This window comes from Xiphias gladius, chromosome 18 (genome assembly GCF_016859285.1).
Source record: "Xiphias gladius isolate SHS-SW01 ecotype Sanya breed wild chromosome 18, ASM1685928v1, whole genome shotgun sequence".
NCBI classification, from domain to species: Eukaryota; Metazoa; Chordata; class Actinopteri; order Istiophoriformes; family Xiphiidae; genus Xiphias; species Xiphias gladius.
The window spans coordinates 16,706,797-16,728,397 of NC_053417.1; the positions used below are offsets into that span (position 1 = coordinate 16,706,797).

General features: G+C 41.6%; 1 protein-coding gene across 1 annotated transcript; it reads left to right on the forward strand.

The window, feature by feature from the left end:
• Positions 1–5,078: 5,078 nt before the first annotated feature.
• Positions 5,079–20,849, forward strand: bgnb (biglycan b). Its single transcript, XM_040153892.1, has 8 exons — positions 5,079–5,288; positions 12,530–12,789; positions 15,682–15,794; positions 16,476–16,689; positions 16,813–16,923; positions 17,698–17,791; positions 18,644–18,782; positions 18,869–20,849. The coding sequence occupies exons 2-8, from the start codon at positions 12,540–12,542 to the stop codon at positions 19,064–19,066; spliced, it is 1,119 nt and encodes a 372-aa protein (XP_040009826.1). The 5' UTR covers positions 5,079–5,288; positions 12,530–12,539; the 3' UTR covers positions 19,067–20,849.
• Positions 20,850–21,601: the final 752 nt, after the last annotated feature.

A 21,601-nucleotide genomic window follows, 5' to 3' on the forward strand; every position in this document is an offset into this window, starting at 1 on the left:
GACCAAGTTAACAAGTTAATGAGAGCACGATACATGCATGGTCTGAAAATGTAATATGAACAGGCGCACACATATATTTCTCTCTGCCTGGCCATGTAATCACAAGTTAGATTTCTGCTCTCAGTCTTGTGCATGTGGTGCAGTCTTCATTCTCCATAATTGTACAGTCATTTTGCAAACAGCACATTACTGCCTTATAAACTACACATTCCCATTTATACTGCAGTTCCTGCACACACAAGCAGAGTAGAAGCTCTGCATCAGTTCTCTTTTTGCACTTTGCCATCTTTGTAGTTTTGCACAGTTGGATTCTTTAAGCTTTGATCTTAAATCTGTAGACCTCCCCTCCATAGCCTGTCACATGGGGTATTTTCAAATTTGACAGGCTTGCTTCTTCAGTGCCATCCGTCATACTGCCTGTAACATGACTAAACTTTTAAACCGACATCCCATCACACCCAACAGATGTTTCGCATCCCGTCGAGCTGAGGCCAGAGTCCGTCTGTAAGAGGTTGACCATGGAGTGCTCTAGTGCTTTTCTTTTCCCATGTCCTGTCTGTTCTACCCGGCGACAGCAGCTTCCTGTGTTTGTTATTGGAGGATGGGGGAAGTTCTGGCTGATAAAATAAAAAAGCACCATTACACACACAGAGAAGAGCAGCTAAAGAATTACGTGTCCAGACTCCAATGGGCATCAGAGACAAGCAGATAAAACGAGGCAAGGAGAAAGAGGATGGGCAGGGGGTGCAAGAGTGAGGACAGTTCCTTTCGCTAGAACATGAGATTGGGTTCCAGTGTTAAGGGTCAACTATTTAAAATCAGCAAGAATGTGCTTACTGCAGTGTGCCGGAGAGCTGGTCGCTCGGCCATCGGCCCTGATGTGCTCATCCTTGATATCCAACAACATTAACAAGCATGAAATAAACTTTTATTGGGCTGAATTACAAATCCAGAACAATGAAAACAACACTTTGGTCAATATTATTCTGCTCTCTCTCCTGCATAGAAAGGAGAACACACATGGCAGCACCTACACAAGAGCTAACAAGTGGGTGAGCTAATCTCTGGAGAAACTTAAGTTGAACACTCGTAGGACATAAAGAGTTTAATTTGGATGCCAAGCCCTCTAACTAGAGACCAACACCATAATCAACAGAACCACGGCGAGAGAGTGAGGGAGAGAGAGAGAGAGAGACAGGCAGACAGGCAGACAGGCAGACAGGCAGACAGAGAAATGAAGAGTGAGAAACAGAGAGGAAGACTGAATCTACAAAATGGGAGAAACAGAGGAAGCTGAGAAAGGGGAAATGTTATCTACAAAAGCCTTTATCAAAATTCTGTCCCCTGCCAACACTCCTGCAGGGCATTGATCTGGTCTGCATGCCTTTTCCACCACTGTGGATACTGCACTCTTTAAAAGAAAGAAAGGCATATAACCGAACAGTGTCAATCTCATCATACATCATATGGATGGTGAGGAAAATGATCATGATTTAATGCTCAAACTGCTACCTCCGCAAAGCCCATAGATAATGTGTACATAGCTGTAAACGTTTGTGTTGCTGACTTTGTATGGGGTGGGAAAAGTTCCCAGATGGTGTAGCTTGCCAAACTTGCAGCCTCGCTCTGGGTGCTGGCAATACGAAGAGGAAATCAGGGAGTCAGTGAGAAAGAACACTTCATCCTGCCAGAACAAAATTTAATAGAAAACTGTGAGAAGACACAAAATCATACGTTTTATAATCATAGTCCCTGAAATACATTTACTCCCTGCGTTTGGTGGAGCTTGGTAGTATCACAGTGTACTCTCCCAGTACTTATCATAGACGAATGTGTTATTCCGGTGTACGCAATTAGATAGTTGTTGATTTAAAAAAAAAACCAAAAAAAACCCGATAAATATCATAAACACCAACGTATTTAAGACAAAAAATACATTTAACACTTCCAGGGGGGTATTTACAGCTAAAACTTCCCTGGAAATATGACCTGAGCTTTTTCTGTAACACACTCTTTATACAGAGCATCAATGTGGTAACAGTTTGGATGTACATAAGAAATGCACATCATTAAAGTTTCTGTCATCCTAAAATAATGTAACAACACTTTCAAAAAATTAGAATTGTGTTTAAATGTATTTATTTTTTTATTACTTTGCCCTCCATGACCTCCCTGGCACTAAGGTGATAGTTGTAAAATAAGATCTTGAAGAGAACATGTTTTAATACTATAGCATGACAACACATTTTTGTTGCTCTCAACTGTAATTTTTCATTACAGGAGCCCCAATAATAGCTTAGTATGGTTTTCCCTCATGGTGTTCCTCTATATTGCAACTGCACTGTAGTGGAGTCTGCCTGAGATGTTTCAGACAATGCCATGCTTTAGCTTATGTTGGCAGTCCTAAAATTAAAATGTCTTCTCTAAATTGTACTCAAGAGCAATTACGTAAGGCAATTACAGACCTCAGACACCAAATTCAAATAAAGTGCAGTGTCTACTTCTCTTTCTTCTTCAATAGGAAACAACATTAAAATATTCCTTCTGGGAATATGTTTTTTTTCTCGTTACTAGCAATATTTACCGTGATTGTACAAAAATAATACCCCATAATATAATGAAATCCGGCACATCAGCCTTGCCCATGAATATTATGCTTGTTCACCATAATGTCCAATCTTTAGACACTTTGTCAGAGTAGAGTTATTACACATTACATTTTTAAAGCTGAAATCTTGAGTAATTATTGTAGGCTTATTGTATTGCATTAGGCAAGGCTGTTGTAAAGTGTTCCTTGTATTTTGTCCACCCCTTTTACTTTAGGATTTTGCAATCTGTTTTTGGTATCATAATATATAGTATAGTGCATTCAGAAAGTATTCAGACCCCTTCACTTTTTCACAGTTTGTTTTGTTGCAGCTTTATGCTAAAAAACATTTATATTCATTTTCCCCCCTGATCAGTCTACACCCAAACGTATGAAAAAGGAAAAACTGAAATATCACATTGACATAAGTATTCAGAAACATTGCTATGACCCTTGAAGTTTAGCTTAGGTTCCACACACTTGAACATCTTTGAGATGTTTCGGCACCTTGATTGAAGTTCACCTAAGGCAAATTCGATTGATTGGACATGATTTGGAAAGGCACACGGCTGTCTGTATAAGGTCTCAGAGCTGACAATGCATATCAGAGCAAAAACACCAAACCTCCAAACCACCGTGTTGAATGACCTGCCTGCAGAGCTCAGAGACAGGATTGTGTTGGGGCACAGATCTGGGGAAGGCTAAAAAAAAAAAAAAAATTCTGCTGCATTGAAGGTTCCCAACAGAACAGTGGCGTCCATAATTCTTCAATGGAAGAAGTTTGGAACAAACAGACTCTTCCTAGAGTTAGCCACCCAGCCAAACTGATCAAATGCGGGGGAGAAGGGCCTTGATAAGAGAGGTGGCCAAGAACCCAATGGTCACACTGGCTGAGCTCCAGAGATCCTGTGTGGAAATGGGAGAAACTTCCAGAAGGAAAACCATCACTGCAGAACTCCACTGATCAGGGCTTTATGGCAGAGTGGCCAGACGGAAGCCTCTCTTCAGTGAAAGAACACATGAAAGCCATTTGGAATTTGCAAAAAAAAAAAGCACCTTAAGGACTCTCAGACTGTGTGGTTTGATGACACCAAGATTGAACTGTTTGGCCTCAGTTCTATGTCTCATGTCTGGAGGAGACCAGGCGCCGCTCATCACCTGCCCAATATCATCCCAACAGTGAAGCATTGTGGTGGCAGCATCATGCTTTGGGGTTTTTTTTCAGTGGCAGCGACAGGGGGACTGGTCAGGGTTGAGGCAGAGCTGAACAGAGCAAAGTACAGAGATATATTCTTAATGAAAACCTGGTCCAGAGCGATCAGGACCTCAGACTTGGCCGAAGGTTCACCTTCCAACAGGACAATGACCCTAAGCACACAGCCAAGACATGGCAAGAGTGGCTCAGGGACAACTCTGTGAATGTCCTTGAGTGGCCCATCCAGAGCCCTGAGTTGAACCCAATCGAAAATCTCTGGAGAGACCTGAAAATGGCTGTCCACCACCGGTCCCCGTCCAACCTGAAATAACTTGAGAGGATCTGCAGAGACTTGTTCACCATAATGTCCAATCTTTTGTCACTTTGTCAGAGTAGAGTTATTACACATTACATTTTTAGGGCTGAAATCTTGAGGAATTATTGTAGGCTTATTGTATTGCATTAGGCAAGGCTGTTGTAAAGTGTTCCTTGTATTTTGTCCACCCATTTTACTTTAAGATTTTGCAATCTGTTTTTGGTATCATAATATATAGTACAGTGCATTCAGAAAGTATTCAGACCCCTTCACTTTTTCACAGTTTGTTTTGTTGCAGCTTTATGCTAAAAAACTTTTATATTCAGCAGAAAATTCCAAAATCCAGGTGTGCAGAGCTTGTCGTGTCAAACACAAGAAAAGCTGAGGCTGTGATCGCTACCAAAGGTGCTTCAACTAAGTACTGACTAAAGGGTCTGAATACTTATGTCAATGTGATATTTCAGTTCTTCCTGTTTAATCAATTTACAAAAAAATTTAAAATTCTGTTTTCACTTAGTCCTTATGGGGTATGGAGTGTAGATTGATGAAGGAGAAATGAATTTAAATGATTTTAGCATAATGCTGCAACATAACAAAACATGAAAAAAGTGAAGGGGTCTGAGTAGTTTCTAAATGTACTGTATTTTCCCTTGTCATTCCTACAATATGGTAAAGTTGGTTATGATATTTGCATGGGGTCACTAAATAGATTATCACAGGAATACTAATATTAAAACTATAATACAGCCAGTTGTACTGAAATAGCTCCTATTATAGCATAGAAGTACTATATTCAGGCCGCTCCCCCCAATTCTCCTCCTCCTCATCCTCCTCCTCATCCTCCTACTAATCCTTTTCCTCTTCCCTCGATCCAAAAAGGGGAGAAAGGAGGCTGGCTTGTAAACTTTATGCCCCCCCCCCCCCGGCTCTCAGTCAATTCCTCGGTTTGGACTGAAACGCGCACACACGGTTCCCTGACACGGTTCGCAGTGGTACAGCGGCGGCGGAGGAGCTGCGACTGGATGTCAGAGGACCACGGGGAAATACTGCAATTATCCCTGAGTGTCATGAAAATATAGGACAACATTTCTATTGAAATCACCAGGATAATCTGACGCACGGGGAGGGAGAAAACACCCTTCAGCCAATTTTTTGGGATTTGGAATTAATTTCATATTTCTGTCCAAAAGGTAGGGGAGTTGGGTTATTTTATTGTATATGATTGTTTAATCCTCTAATTGGCCACGGGGCGACTTATTTCAACGTGAGAAATTGCAAAGTTAACGCGATATCTAGATACTTTTATGCTGTTGGAATATTGCAGTGAAATCACCTGAGTTTAGAATATAACACTCAAAGTAGCTATAAACTCTACTCTTACCACAGATCTGCTACAACTTGCTCTGTATGTTCACATTTTTTATACTCTGCTAAGATTTCTATTGTCAACTCTTATGTTTCAGTTAAAGTTGTCATGTTGTTTACACGTAGTTTGCACCAAATGACCCGTCAAACTTGTGTCTTAATTATTTGTTTTCCTCCCGTATAAAGTAAAACTTGATCCCTATTATCCAGCTATTTGAAGCAACCTGCTCATGTGCATGGCGCATCCGAAGCTGTAATTTTTCGGTCAGCCCTTACTCCAGAGTAACACTAGATGGCGCAACGAGTCTCCAAAGACTTCGATGGGACCAGTCAGTGTGGGATGAGACAATAATTACAGGAACCTTTTATTTCCACTCACTTAATCCTGAGATCAGTGCACCCTTGTTCTTTCATCCGGCTCTAAATGTAACGTATGGCATTTATAGCAGGGGTTTTACGTCCACCCTTGCATCATTTAGGGAGAATAATTATAGTGAAACTTGCCAGTCAAGTCAGCCCCTAACCCATCTGGTGCACGGGCCGCGCACTAACCCTCAACATCAGTCTCTGTACGCACACAGGGCCCATATTGACATGTGTTGAGAGCACTGTGGCCTGAGAAACTTTATTTGGCAGGAAGATTATTACAGCTTGCTCTTTGCCTCGCTGTGCTTTATTTTGTCACACAATATGACGCAAACTAATATCAGGTCCTTTAAGGAGGCACTTTTCCCTTCTGTGGGCCCATTCGGTCTTCATGTCTGACTTCATGTCCAGCCATGGTTAACTACCATGTATGAGCCATTTTTACCAGTGTACTTAACTGAGTATCCTCACTGTACAAAGACAGAGCAAACAGTCAGACGGTCAAAATGATGGTCTAAATCTGTCTGTTTCCTGACCCTCTAGTCTGACTGCCTATTAGCCAGCCTGTGGGTTGACCACCCGACACCTGCTCGTCTGTCTGATCTGGGATTTTCACTGCCTGTCTGTCCATCCACCTGTCTGTCTCAACATTCATGTCAGTCTTTTTATTTCACTCTCTACTTCTCTGTCTAACTTCAAACTCACAGTTCCCCCGTGGCTCCATATTCCTCACTGTGTGCCCTCAGTGATCAGTTTTAGTTTGATGCCAAATCTGTGGTTACATTTCCCCTTACTTATAACAATTCACAATTCAAGTAAAAATTTTGCTCTGGTAATATTGTCTTTGCCATGTTTTGACAATACAATATCCTGACTCTTCAATTTTGATTTTTCAAAAAGCAGCCCTTGTTTAAAGTCTCTATTCATAGCCCACTTATAACTGGCACAAACTTTGGAATACTTCACATACTTTGAATGAGGCTCATCTGCCCACAGCCATGGGTGCTCAGGTCAGCAATCCCCCTGCCGCTGACTGATTTGAGCCTTTTTTGTTGCTCTGTGTTGCTCTGTTGTCTGTTCTACTCTGGTTAGGCCTCGTCTCTGCAGCGCTGAGCAGCACGCCACCACATCCAAGCTTGGCGGCAACAGAGAAGCTGCCAAACAGTTCCTTTTTTAGGGATAGCAGTCACCAAATTACAGCTGCTAGGGCAGTTAACTCCACCCGAACGCTCCTACCGGACCCGCCTAGCACTAACAGCCTGTGTGTCTGAAGAGTGCATGAATTTGGGTCGTGTGTGTGTGTGTGTGTGTGTGTGTGTGTGTGTGTGTGTGTGCCTGTCTGTTTTTTTGTGTGTATTCACATGTGTGGAGTGAAGGCAAAATGGCATAAGGAAATGAGGGAGGTCAGCAAAATGACCAGATCACTTTGGAGTTGGACTTCAGATTCTGAGACTAAAATATATAGATGGTGGACATGCTGTATGTGTGTGTACATGTGAGTATGTGTTTGGGCCAGCTTGCATTCACACAAGCAAACATTTCTGTGAGTTTTACATTTGTGTTTTTTAAGGTTTTTTTTTTTAGTATATCGCAGATTGGATCCTGTTTAGAAAAACATAATGGGTTCAGGAAAAAATACAAAACTCCCACTGAAAACAAACGAATAGCCCATAGAAGGACTCCTGCCAAAATTAGATTTATCCTCTGTAGCACAATACTAAGCCATGTCAAATATTTTGTGCCTTGTCAGCGCCTTGATCAGTTTGAGCCACCGTGTGATGGTAATCGGCACTGAGTGTTGACGTGGCGGCTGCCAATAAACCAGCACTGTGGTGCCAGCTGGCACTTTTGGGAAGCTCTCTGCCCCACCTTAACTCTGCTCAGACAACTGCCAAAACACCCTGAGGAGCTGATGTACTCTTAAATATGAATACACGGATGAAATGAGCCAGCATTTGATGTCTTTATCGATACTGTAATGTATTTTGGCCCCTCCGGCTTTGAGATTTCACGGCGGCACCAAAGAGGTCAGCGTTCGCCAAAGCCACAGACAAGAACAGCAGCTGTGTATAAAAGGTGAAGTCATAGAGAGGGATTGTGTGCATATAAAATTTGATGATTTTACAGTCATAAGAATTAAAACATCCTCTCTTGACCCAGAGAGAATACGTGGCAGTAATTCAGTCAAAAGAAGATGGGGCTTGTCTGTGACTAGGTAGGAGGTAGTAGTGATTGCCTTTCTCTCGACTGTGCTCATGGGAGAACAAACACTGTGTGTCGTATCGCCAGGAGATGACTATTCTCGGCAACACTCAGAGCATATAGCTTAAATATATGTTTGTTTAGCTTGACAAGGGCAAGGGCTGCCTTGTGGGAACTCGAGTCGCATCAAAGTAATTGCGGTGGATGTGAAGGCTGACAAGTACCCAGCACTTGATGGATAGTGCATATAGGAAATGTAAAGTTAATCTCAGACCCCCGGTGTGGGAAACTCAAACAAATGATACACTTGTAGGGTGGATTGTTCACCAGATGGGGCTTTTACCGACACCGCTGCTTTTCGGTCGATATCTATCCATTTCTGAATCCTCTCTCATATCTTTTCTGTTGCTGTGTCTTTCCTAATCCTATTTTCGACTTTCTAATCTAATAGTAAACCACTGGAATTCTTATCTTCATAAACTTGTCTGTCTTCTGTTGCCTGTTATGACAGCTTCAACCACATTTACAGGTGTAGACAGTCTTATTGTGTGTGTGTGTGTGTGTGCATAAACAATGGGCATGAGCTGACACACCTGTGACTCAGATGGGGAATTTCCTCCTGTTTCTTCTCCTCTATTTTACTGAAGGAAAGTAATCATTAATGAAGAGGAGAGAGAGGGCTCATTAAATGCTCAGACCATATGGCAAAAAGTATGTGGACATGTGAGCATTAAACTCAGGTGTGATACTTAAACATGTCATTTCAATACCATTGCATTTCTATGCTGCTGTAACAGCCTCCACTCTTCTAAAAAAAGGCTTTTCACATGATTTTTTAACCTGGCTGCGGGGATTTGCACCCATTCAAGAGCATTAGCGAGTGATTACTGATGCTGAATGATAAAGCCGGGCTCACAGGTGTTAGATGCTTTAGTGAGAGGCCTAGCTTAAACCCTGAAAAGCAGCCCCAGTCCCATACCAAAAGTATGTATGTGTAAAGGGGTAACCATATACTTCTGGCCATAAAGTGCACCAGAGATCTTACTGCAAAGACAGTACTACTTTGTTGTACATGTGATGCGGGTGCTAATCAGACATTTCCCTGTATCTTTACTGCTTCATCTCTCACATCCTGCCGACACACAACTCCCACTCTGTCTTTCGGTCTGTCTGCCTTATAATCGTCACCCCCCCTCCCACACACACACACACACACACACACGCACGCACGCACGCACACACACACACACACACACACACACACACACACACACACACACACACACAAACACAAACTCCACAGCACTTCGTAGACAAATAGTGAGCGAGACAGAAATAGTCTCCCGTCCATCCATCCATTAAACCACTCTTGGCCTTTGGATGGGAGGAGAGCCGAGGCAACGGCAATTAAACCTTTGGTTTGTTTTCCTCTCAGGCCGGATGTTTGATGGCTCACAGTTTAAGTGAAGGGAGAGGAGAGGAATTCATACACACAAGGGCCAGATAAAAGGGGTTATTACAGTCAGAGAGGCTGCTTGAATGTGGGATGTAGTTTAGTCTTATCGTCATGTTGTGTTTACAGTACACATCATTCCTGGATGATGATAGACTGTTTTTTGTTCCTGTCTCTTTTTTTTCCCCCAGCCATCGTCCTCAACACCTATGCCTGCAAATCTCCATCCACTACCCCATCTCTACAAATGGCAGACAAACCGTTGGTTTGACCAGTGAAAAATGGCTCCACAGATTAGAGCATTGGTGTCACAATTTTAGATTTACAATTTATACTTCTTGTACCTCCCATAATGTTGCACGGCACAATTTGCAGAAATTGTAGGTGCATAAATAAATCTGGTGGTGTCTTCTGTGTATGTTCCAGCTCTTTTGTGCGTCTTTGTGTGTTGCGTGTCATTGTGTGATGCTGACTATATATGCCCTAGTTGTGTCCCTTTGGCTGCATTCTTCTGGCCAAGCCAAGGCCAACGGGGTTTTTATTTTCTGCAAAATGGTATAATTTGGCAGCTATTTTTATTGCGGGGAGCAGACTGCAGGGGCCAGTTATTCATTCTTCCAGGGCAGGTCCACATTATGCACAGGCTCTTTGTTTCACAGATTTTTAACACCACCCTAAATAATATTTTTTGTTGCTTGAAAATGCTTCAGAGTTGCAGAGAATTGCATAAGCAACTTTAAAGTGTAATGGCCAGAGAGTGAAAATAGATAATTTTCTCTTGCCCTGGATTTTGTGTATAGTTCAGGGCTTCAAGCTGAATTGTGTATTTGTAAGGTTACGAATGTGATCAGTAAGGGCTGAAGTTGAATTGATAAACTTGTAACACTGTAAAGTATTAGCTCGACCACATTCTTGGGTTTCTTTGTGATGTGTTTTTGTTAAGGCTCTATTTTTGTAATTTAAAGGATCAGTATCAGTTTAGAGAACATTTTTTATGAAGTGTGGAATGAGAAGCATTTCCCCAACATTAAAAAGCCCTTGAAGCCGCTCAGAAGCTCTGTTATTGCAGTCTCCCTTTTAGGCCATTCAAAGTCTTGTGAACACTCACTGCTGCTGGAAATATCCTGGGACCTTAAGTGAAATAGACAGGGCAAAGACCAAGCAAGTGTTTAGAATGGTGTCATATTTAGTAGAAGAACGGGATTGAGACAATTTAGCAACACCCACAACGTCAGAATTTTCACTTTAAGGCCTCTGGTAGATAAAATGGCCTTCATCCTTTTCTTGCTCTCTTGTGTTGTCAGTCTCGTTGTGAACCATCACTCCTGTATTTTTCCCTCATCAATCTCATTGTCCTGATAATGCTGAAATCCAAAATTTGCTTCCCTTTGGCTTCCAGTGAAAACCCGATCATGCTGCAACAGATCCCTACTTCACTGTAATATACGCTAACCATTGGCATCAAGACTTCCCAACCCTCTTTAGGATTACAGAGCTGGGGATCGGAGAAGGAATTAACATGACAAGGTTAGAGATAATAGGGTTTTAGGTCATCCCAGGGTCCGGTGTAGGACTGGGCTTTACTTCATAGGATTAACTTCAAGCTAAGGGGCACAATTTCCTGCTGTAGGGATCAATTGGTCTGGTAATAATTAGTTTTTCTGGGAATTAGATTGTAGGTTGAGTGGCTGCGCTGAAGTGTTAGTTAGTTCAGTGCAGACAGGATAAAGCAAGCAAACAAGCACAGATGCTCGTATGCCTGGTGACCTCAATTAGCAGTGTGTGTGTTCACAGCTATGACATCATGGAGTCCGTGTTTCATGACATGCATACACACTCGAGCACGTGTACATGCACACATACGCATTTGCACTTGGTCTTGCACACCCATTTTCCCCTCTAAATGAATGGTGGCTTTGTTTGACTGTGCGGCTGCAGGAATAAAGTTTTCCACCGCTGAGGTGATGTCCTCTACTCTATCTGATTGGCCAGTGAGAAGAGACTTGCTCTCCTGGGAATCGACTTGGTGTGCAGGAAGCAGACAGTGACATTTTTTCAGTGTGGTTCAAGTGACTTTCATTCCCAGAGTGGATTCCTGGCAAGTCTACCGGGGGAATGAGTGCATTTCTCCTCACCAGCCCTCAGCCCCTGGTCTGCCTGTTAGGTGTGGTTTAAACAGTAGGGCTTTGTAATTAAGACTAAGCAGACCATTTCATAATATTTCAGTGTCCATTTATCACTGACCACTCTCTGCAGCCTATGTTGCGATTAATATGTTGCCCTCATGCACATGGCTGGATTAACCTGTTAGGGGGCTGTTGCTGTAGTTTGTTGTTGACACTGCCAACACCCACACGCACACACAAAATAATAATGATAATAATAATAACAATACTTGCCCCAAGCTTTTTGTGTGTCTCTCAGTTTTTGATGATTTTGAAGATTTAGATGTTTAGGTATGCACCATTCAAGCACAATATAAACTAAAATAATTAAGTAATAACCCCTGATGCACATTAGTTGATTGTTGATATAGTGGAGCAAATTTTACTCATGAACACATTTTCTGTTAATACAGTAACCAAAAAAATCCATTGACTCACAGTCAACTTTGGGCTTTTGGGGCCCCTGAGGGTCTGGGGCCCCAGGGGGTCTAGGGCAGTCGTCTGCTTTGTCCAGTTGGTAATCCAGCCATGCTCATGCAATTTTTCTTTCTTTTTTCTCTCATTTTACAACATCCCATATGCATATTCCTGTCTACCCTCATTGATATAAATGGATTGGACACAATATTAGTATAATGCAATACCATTCAACAGCTCCGTATATTACAGCCTCCAAACTGATCATACAGTTGATTCAAAACCTCTCTAAAAAAATTCAAACAAAAAATTCTAACCTTTAGTAATGAAGGATTTATTGCAGGGCTGTTGTGTTAGACCGCATTCATTTTAGCTGGGTTAACCTGATAAATTGCCAACTGAGTGTACACATTTACGTTCAATAAAACTGACGCTGCTCTCCTTCCTTTTTCTGTTTTCTCAGTAAGTAAAAGATGCTGCCACATTGTTCCCTCCTGCTGTTGCTATGCGTGGCCCGGCTGCTCTCCCCCACCTCGACTCTGCCCTTTGAGCAGAGAGGCTTCTGGGATTTTGCCATGGACAGTATGGACAGCGGCGGGATGATGACGATGATGAGGGATGAGGAAGAAGGTTCAGCCGTAGAGGAGGTCCTCACCCCTGACATGCCCATGTGCCCCTTCGGCTGCCACTGTCAACTCAGGGTCGTCCAGTGTTCTGACCTCGGTCAGTGAGAGTGTGTGAGAAAGAAACAACAGAGATGCATGCCTGTGTTGCTTTGTCATCATTTCTCCGTGAGTGAGTGTGGCAGGAGATTCAGAAAGGAAAACAAATGATTTCAATGACAGAGCAAGTGAGCATGACTTGAGCCTTGCGTGGCTTTCATATCGCCAGAGAATAAACCCCCCCTTTGGTGAATTATCCCAGGGAGGAATTTCCCCCTCGGGATAATGCGGGTGTATTTTCACAAGGGAAAGCATCTCTTTGAGGGATTTTGTGTTCCAGACTTTGTGTGTAGATACTGGGTGGGAGAGGAGGAGAGAAATGGTTTGAGCAGAAAAGGAGAAAAGACTGAGTCAAGGGGAAGGGGGGGGGGGGGGCAAAATAAGACAGACGAAAAAGGATCAAGAGCAAGAAGGAGGGAGTTAGAGAAAGGCAGAGAAAAAGACACAGTAGCATCAGAAAAAACATCATTCTTTGACGGGAGAAGATGAAAAGTTTATAATATTCTTACTGTCTTTAAAGAGCTGTTTCATGTTGGTTTTGGGACGTGGACAGGATGTTTAATGGAGACCCAAAACAGGAAGGGAGGATGGAAGGAAAAACGAGTTAGTCTAAACAGATTTAAAGATGGACGATAGGATTAAAAGGAATTGATGATAAAGATAAAAAGAGTTTTTATATCAAGATGATTTGAGGATTATGAATATTTACCATTATGATACAACAACATGCTGCTTTTTCCCGACGAATAAACAAAAAATGACCTATCACAAAATATGATTTACATGATGCTTTTACTGTCTGTCTGTGACTTAATTTTTGCCATGTTTCCATATAAACACATGCTCCATTTTCTTGACTGTACGACCATTGTGTCTAAACACAGACAGCTTATCAGCGTTCTATAGCCAGTATAATATGAGGAATCTTTATATACATAAATAAGAATGAATTACATTTCTTTGGTGCTGTAAGAATAGACATAAGAGTTTTGTCAAATCATCATTTTACAAGCTCTATATATTTACTGTCCCTGGTCTTTCTACAGCGGGTAAATCTGGAAGCGTATAATTTCCGAGATGACAAGTGCTTATTTAGAACAGATGTACTTTGGCGGTGGCGTCTGTCTCCCCTCAGTGTGCATCCCAGCATGATGTTGGGTATTTGGTTTGAGGGGCGCTGGGGTTTAAGAGGGTGCTAGTTTTGTCAGTTTGTGGTAAAGGCTTTGAGATTTGTGGCTGATAAGGGTGAAGTGCTGTGGTTTGATGGTTTGGAGGGTTAAGGGATTCAGTTCATCAGGGTGTTGGTGAAAGTTGGGTTTGATGCAGGCATACAAATCCAAAGGTTTCCAGTTGGCAGGATGCATGTCAAAAGCTGCAGGTGTTGACTGGAAGGTAAATATTTCCTACCACATAAATCCACCTGGTAACATCTTGCACTTTTGGAGTCATATTGCTCTCACAGCACTTGTAATAACTTTATTATGCTAAAGATAAAAGTAAATCATAGAAACAAAGTCTGGTTTATAATCGAAACATTATTTTAGGATTGAAACTTGATCTTTCACCCACAACTAATGAATTTCTCTTGCTTTTTAATTTCTGGGATAAGGCTACATTATAAAGCCCTAAGCCCCTTCGGCCATTGCACCAGATCTCTCAGCACTGTGTGGACACGGTGTGAATAGAACGTCAGAGGGAACTGCTGAGGGTTTTGATTCTGTGTGGTGACATGGAGGGTGTGGCACAGTACAGCCAAAGCCATGTATCTAAACTTAACTCTAGAAGGACAGCTCTGGGTAGAGTTGTGTGGATCAGATGTGGTTGGTGGCAGATTGGATCCCAGTGGGACAGCTGGCACTCTCTTTCCAGTAGGCCCGGTTGCAACATGGTCGTGGTCCAGATTAGGTCGGCCCTGGTAGAGGATTCACTTACTGTAGCCCGTCTGTGCCACTGACCACATTTGACCACACTTGTCCGCATGGCTCAGTGATGTGGTCTTGTTAACGATCACTGGTTGCTGTGGTTGTGTGCGTGCTGAGTCATTTCTCCAGAGAGATCCCTGACTGGAATAATGCAGGTGTATTTCTTAACGCTGTCCACTTGTTGTAACCCATTCTTGGCCTGTATGAATTTATGGCTTGGTAAACAATAATCATAAACAACCCTAACCGTAACAGCTTTTGGTGATTATGCTTTTCACTGATGTTCTTAACTGTAAATTTTCACTACTTCATTACTACTTCTCAGCAGGTGTTTTCTGTCACAAAGAAGCCAAAATTAACACACCTATGTTCCCAAATGCAACTGCAGCTTCACCACAAACACATTAACACACACAGCTTGTATTTCTCTCTGTTTCTCTCCGTGTGTCTGGGTTTTGTCTGGGTCTTCGTTTTATTTGGTGTGTGATTTTTTTCTGAAGGTATTTAAGTTGCATCCTTTGTGACTTCTGTCAAATGGAAACCAGATGGAAACCATCTGGTGTCCCCATCTGGTGTGAGGGGAATATGTGAATCTGTGTGTGTGAGCGTGTGTTTGTGTGCATGTCTTTGACAGTGACAAACCAGTAATGTTAGTTATGTCTTACTTTGACGTCTGTGTGTGACCTCCAAGGTTGTGTGTATGTCCACCTCTCATTAAAATAATAGACGAGGAGCCCCAAAGTGCTCATTTGCGATTGTGTGGGAGTGTGACGGGTTTAATTTTTTTAGGCCTGATGGAGGTTTTAAAACACACAGTGACTATTTATTTTCCAAGGTCTATGTCTGACTAAGATATCCTAAGAGTTTTCCTATGGAAAACAAACTGTTTTTAGGGTGTTGGTTCACAGTCATCCATTGAAGCATTTAATGGAGTATGATCCTTTCTGTGTTTTTATTGGTCTTGTCTTCAGGTCTGACTGAGGTGCCAAAGAATATTCCTCTCGACACCAAGTTCCTGGACCTGCAGAACAACCGTATCACTGAGCTTAAAGAGAACGACTTCAAAGGCCTTACTAACTTATATGTAAGAGACACACACAGTCTGGTCACATCCATAATGTCCCTCTCAGCATCAGCTCAGCACTTCTCGAGGATGTGCCAATGATTCAGCTCAGCTCGTATTGGTCTCGGTAGTGTGAAATATGATTATGACCCTCCGTTTTCTCAGGGATTTAGAGGTTCATTTCCTTTCTCTTTCTCCCTCCACTGCCCTTCGCTCTGAGAGCTTTAATTGTATTAAAGTTTGAGCCCAAAGCCAAATGGGAGTATTCAAGCTCTCATAGCAGACAGGCTTTTGCTCACTCCTGACCTACATTCAAGAGTGCTGACCAAGAGCAGTATTAAGTCTGGCAGCTTAGGAAACTCCCAACATGACATTATACAATAACATCTCTATTAAGGTCTGTTTACCTCAGCCTACATCTGTCTCCATCTTTCAGCCAACGCAGGTGGAGGAACAGTCTGCTGTGAGTTGGACTGCTGTGAACTTTTGCTGGATCTGTTTTAATTCACTCAAACATATTCACTAGAGACAGATAATGCAAAAACAAGTTCTTGTACGCTTTGTGTATGATTTTTGTTTTCGTTCTTTTCATTTTCTGACTGTTTGGGTGCTACCGATGTTTTCACACAGATTAAAAAACATGGGTGTTGATTGAATATGGATTCTCCTTGGTTACTTTTTTTTTTTTTTTTTCAATTTCAGGGTCTGTCTCTGAGGAATAACCTTATTTCCAAAGTCCACCCTAGAACATTTGTCCCTCTGAAGCACATGCAGAAGCTTTACTTCTCCAAAAACCTGCTGACCACTATCCCTAAGAACTTACCTTCCTCTCTGGTTGAGATGAGGATCCATGAGAACCACATCAAGAAGGTGGCAGCTGGAGCCTTCACTGGACTGGGCAACATGAACTGCATAGGTCAGAAATGCTGATGACTTAAACAAATCTAGGCTACATTCTGTGGTGTTTACCGCTGCTTGTGCCCCTTTATAGCACTGGCATTGTATTTTGACGTGCACAAATATTCCCTTTATCATGCAGAGATGGGAGCAAACCCCATCCATAACAGTGGTTTTGAGCCTGGAGCCTTCAAGGGACTGAAACTGAATTATCTGCGTATATCAGAGGCCAAGCTGACTGGGGTGCCAAAAGGTAACTCCTCTTTGTCGCTAAAATGCTAACATATTTAAAATGGAGGCATCACACTGTTTTAGGCTACCTTTAAAGGAAATACATATTTTGGGAAGTATACTTCCCGAGACTTAGATGAGAAAATCAATGCCACTCTCATTTGTGTACAGTAAATATGAAGCCATCACTAGCAACAGGGGGAAACAGTTAGCCTGGCTCTGTCAGTTAGCCTGGCTCTGTCCAAAGGTAAAAAAATAAATCTTCATACCAAAACTACTAAAACTCCTTAATTAACATTTCATAGAGTATATTATTTGTTTAATCTGTACAATGGAGACTCCGCTGGTTGCCTTTCAACTGCATGGTAACAACAAGTCTCCAGGAAGTCACTGCCGCCAGCCAAAGAAATAGTCCAATGCAAAACCCCCTATAAAACCGCAAATTGTTGTTTTTATCCTTTGATTTTTGCATACATTAAAAAAACGACATATAAAGTGTTAACGTGTCACTGTGTTAGTGAGCTTTAAAGGTGCCGGTAGGTGGATTTTTTCACTTTTGGACAGAGCTGGGTTAGCTGTTTCCCCTTCTTTCCAGTCTTTATACTAAGCTAGGCTAAGTGGCTGTAGATTCATATTTAACTGACAGATGAAAGAGTGGCATCAACTCTAAGACAGTGACTAAGTGCATTTCACAAAATGTCAAATGATCCTTTTACCTCTAACAAGAAAGCAAAGTGGGACAAAATCAAATCTCACCCTAAAGTGGAGTCTTACAGATATAGTGTCTGTCTTTCAGATCTCCCAGAGAGTCTCAATGAGCTTCATCTGGACCACAACCAGATCCAGGCTATTGAACTGGAGGACCTGAGCCGCTACAAAAACCTGTACAGGTACAGGTTCCACACCTCAACACCAAAGTCATTTCTAACACTCACTGATTTTTTTTGCACCCTGAGGGCTTTGCTTGTGCATCTGTAAAGAATTATCCTGTGGTTTGAAAAAAAAAAAAAAAAAAAAAAAATATATATATATATATATATATATATATATACATTACCAGTCGGCAGTGCCCCTTAGAGGTAATAAAATGAACTACATTGACATGCCACTTTAAAGTAGCAGGATAACAGTATGAATTTCCTGTAAGCTTGTGTATGTGTCTATTCCCACTCCGGTCAGCAGCCTCTCCGAAATCTTCTAATGTAGGATGAAAACAAGCACCACAACAGCAAGAACCTGAAGACAATATCTCCACTCTTTACAGACCTTTATTCACGGCAGACATTTGACTCGTAGGAAAAGCACAAAGGTGCTACTAATAACATCAATGGTGGGTCTGTTCTATTCAAGTGTCCCAGTAAGCCATGACAGGCAGTGAGCCAGCATGAACCAGGACACAGAAATTAAAGCAGCTAAAGGGAATTCAGCCATCGTTTATTCATTATTTACTCCTGTGACATGTAGAAATTTCTTTCTGTGAAAAAGGCCTCTCAAATTGCTTCTTGTCTACGAGTTTTCTTTCACCTCCTTCCTACACAATTCCAGTCGCTAATGGGATTATTTATTTTCACAGGTACATGGCCAGGCTGCTATGGCTCTAATTCTTATCTGGCTAAATATCACTTTGTTGCACCGATAATAATCAGTTAAGCTAAGCAGTTAAACACTTAAGGTAATGTACCATGCAGCAACCTGTTTTCTGAATATTTGACATTTTAACTCCTTGGCTCACTTTTTTCCAGGTTGGGCCTTGGCTTTAACCATATCCGGAACATAGAGAACGGCAGTATGTCCTACCTGCCCAGGCTGAGGGAGCTGCATCTGGACAACAACCGCCTCACCCGTGTCCCCAAAGGCCTCCCAGATATGAAATACCTACAGGTGAGTCTAAGGTGCACAAGCATCTGAGGTCGAATGTTTAACAGGATGCTCTACTCACCCTCGTCTTTGCAACTCCCGTTTTCTAGGTGGTGTACCTGCATTCCAACAACATCAGCCAGGTGGGTGTGGATGACTTCTGCCCTCGAGGATTTGGGATGAAGAGGACATTCTATAACGGCATCAGCCTGTTTGCTAACCCTGTCAAATACTGGGAGGTGCAGCCTGCAACGTTCCGCTGTGTCAGCGACCGGCTTGCCATTCAGTTTGGCAACTACAAAAAGTAAAGACAGGGTGTTGCTGAGAGATGGAGAGAGTGAGGGGAAGGTGATGGAGGAGGAGCAGATAATTTAATTAATGAAAAAACTTGAGAGATAGAGGAAAGTGAATTCATATTGCAGAAGATTATTTTTTATTATTATTGATGTTTTTTTGGAGAGAGGGTGAGTGATGGAGAAAATGGGCAATAAACTGATGAAATAGAAGGAGAAGTCAAAAACACAATAACACAACTTGAAGGGAGCGGAAAGCAAAGTGCTTGCAGTACTTCATCTGAGTTTTCGAATCTCTGAATCTAAGGTTTTAGAGTTGTACCATTTGAAAAGGATGAAACAGAGGAGACTGTCTGAGAAGAATGTTTTCCCCAGTCTGAATCAATGAAAAATGAGTACTGAAAACTTGTGAAGCATTTCATTCCATTTTTTTTTTACACAATAGTGCTTATTGTGATAGAAGTCATTTTTGTTTTATTAACATTTTGGTTAAGATTACGAGTAAAAAATAGAAACGCAATGCTTTATAGATTTTTTTTTTATATATAAAAAGGTGCTCTGTATGACTTTCTGTGTGTGCTGATTTGGGAGATCCACCACATTGTCCCTGTTTCACTGGTCTGAAGCCATTTGGTCCCTCAACTCTGTGACTGATGATACTGTATTAATAAACAACTGGTCACAGAATTGGGGCTATTTCCACCACAGACAGACACAAAAACAATTGCACAAAAAGCTGAAACTTCAGTTCAAGTGCATCACCAGTTAAACAGCATTTTTGTATACGGTGGGATGGGAACGGAAAGTGGTCTCAGACTTTTGACCCCACTGTATATCATGGCAGTTGATTGATTAAAAGACCAACAGGTACAGTTTAAAATTCCCCTCTTCAGAGCTAAACATCTTTTCTTATTTGCCTGAGGTTACTGAACCACCAGTGTGCCTGTGTAAGGAGCCTGTGCCTTTACTCAATATTATACTGTCTTTGTCATACTTTAATACAGTATTCCTAGAGGGGACACTGAGGTCGTGGGGGTTTCCCTCAGATAGAGAAAACACACATCTGCTTTGCTTTGAGACAATGAAGGTAGTGTGTTCACATAGTGCTACAAACAATAGTAGTGTTGATGCATTGTTTTGCACAGTTTTTCTGTTATGCTTTTATCTGCTTCAGGGTTACCGGGGGGTTAGCCTATTTACATTGGAGGACCTATGAGGAACTACTTTAGCCATAAGTATTCTGTCCTGTCTCTGTTCTGTAATCTGACAAGCTACTGCTGCATGTGAATAAAAACATTTTTTAGCCTGCTGCATTAAGCCAGTGAACAACTGATGCACCTGGGTTGGATGCTGTGTGAGAAATAAAGAGTAAATATCAAAAATGGAAAATATTTGATGAATGAATCTTACACTTTGTAAAGATTTTAAAAAGCCTAATCAGAGAAAAGCTTTACGCTTGAACACGAACATGCGCAACACAGTCACGTTCCATACATTATAGTACAACAGCTGATTGTTTGGACATTTGTGGGATTCAATCCTAGAATGTACAAGAGTCAGAAACAGACAAAGATGTTCATGATAATTTGATTCAGTGGACAGGATTCAAATTAAAATTCAAATTTACAGTAACGATGGCCTGAAGTCATGAATTTTTCATCAATTTGAGCATTTCATATGATATATTTAAAGGGAAAATAAAGTAAAAATAGTCTTTTTCTCAATTGTGGTCAAGAAGACAGTTTTTTTGTTATCAATGTACACGTACTTAAGCTGTATTCAGCAGTGAAGAGCCTTTTTTCTAGTGATCAAAAGAATGAAAATGAAAGTGTTTGAATTGATGCTGTGTGGTTTTTTTAGATTTTTATTGTGTGTGTGTGTGTGTGTGTGTGTGTGTGTGTGTGTGTGTGTGTGAGAACTGTTTTTAGCCACAACAAATGTCTTGACCAAAATTTCTTGTCACATTCCTACTTGATTGTGAGACTCTCTTGTCTCTGCTGTGGGATTCAGTCTCACAATGTCATACTCTTCCCCCAGAGTTCTTCACTGTGTTCAGCACAAATGAACACACACACACACACACACACACACACACACACACACACACACACACACACACACACACACACACACACACACACATGTTTGTACTTCTATCTTTGTGAAGACACTCATTGACATAATGCATTCCCTTGCCCCTCACCCTAACCTAAACCTAATTCAGACCCTAAAGCCAAGTCTTAACCTTCAAACAGCCCTTTGAAGGTGTGTCAGAAAGTGAGGAGCGGCCAAAATGTCCTCACTTTTCCAAAAAACTCAAAGTGGTCCTCACAATGTACAGCCCTACAAATACAACCACAAAAAAGAAAAAATGAGATCAGGGTGAAAACAAAACAAAACAAACCCCAAAAAACTTTCATAAATATGTACAGAAAACATTTTTCACTCTGACAAAATGATAACAAATAAAAAATATATATGCCAACATCCAGACAAAGATGTGAGAAGTCATATTCTAATAAGTATGAAGCTTCAAATAGGATTTCCAGC

Coding starts and splice junctions, on each gene's coding strand:
- bgnb (XM_040153892.1), top strand. CDS start 12,540: ATGCTGCCACATTGTTCCCTCCTGCTGTTGCTATGCGTGGCCCGGCTG. Junction 16,924..17,697: donor GCTGACTGGGGTGCCAAAAG/GTAACTCCTCTT, acceptor TCTGTCTTTCAG/ATCTCCCAGAGAGTCTCAAT. Junction 18,783..18,868: donor CAGATATGAAATACCTACAG/GTGAGTCTAAGG, acceptor CCCGTTTTCTAG/GTGGTGTACCTGCATTCCAA.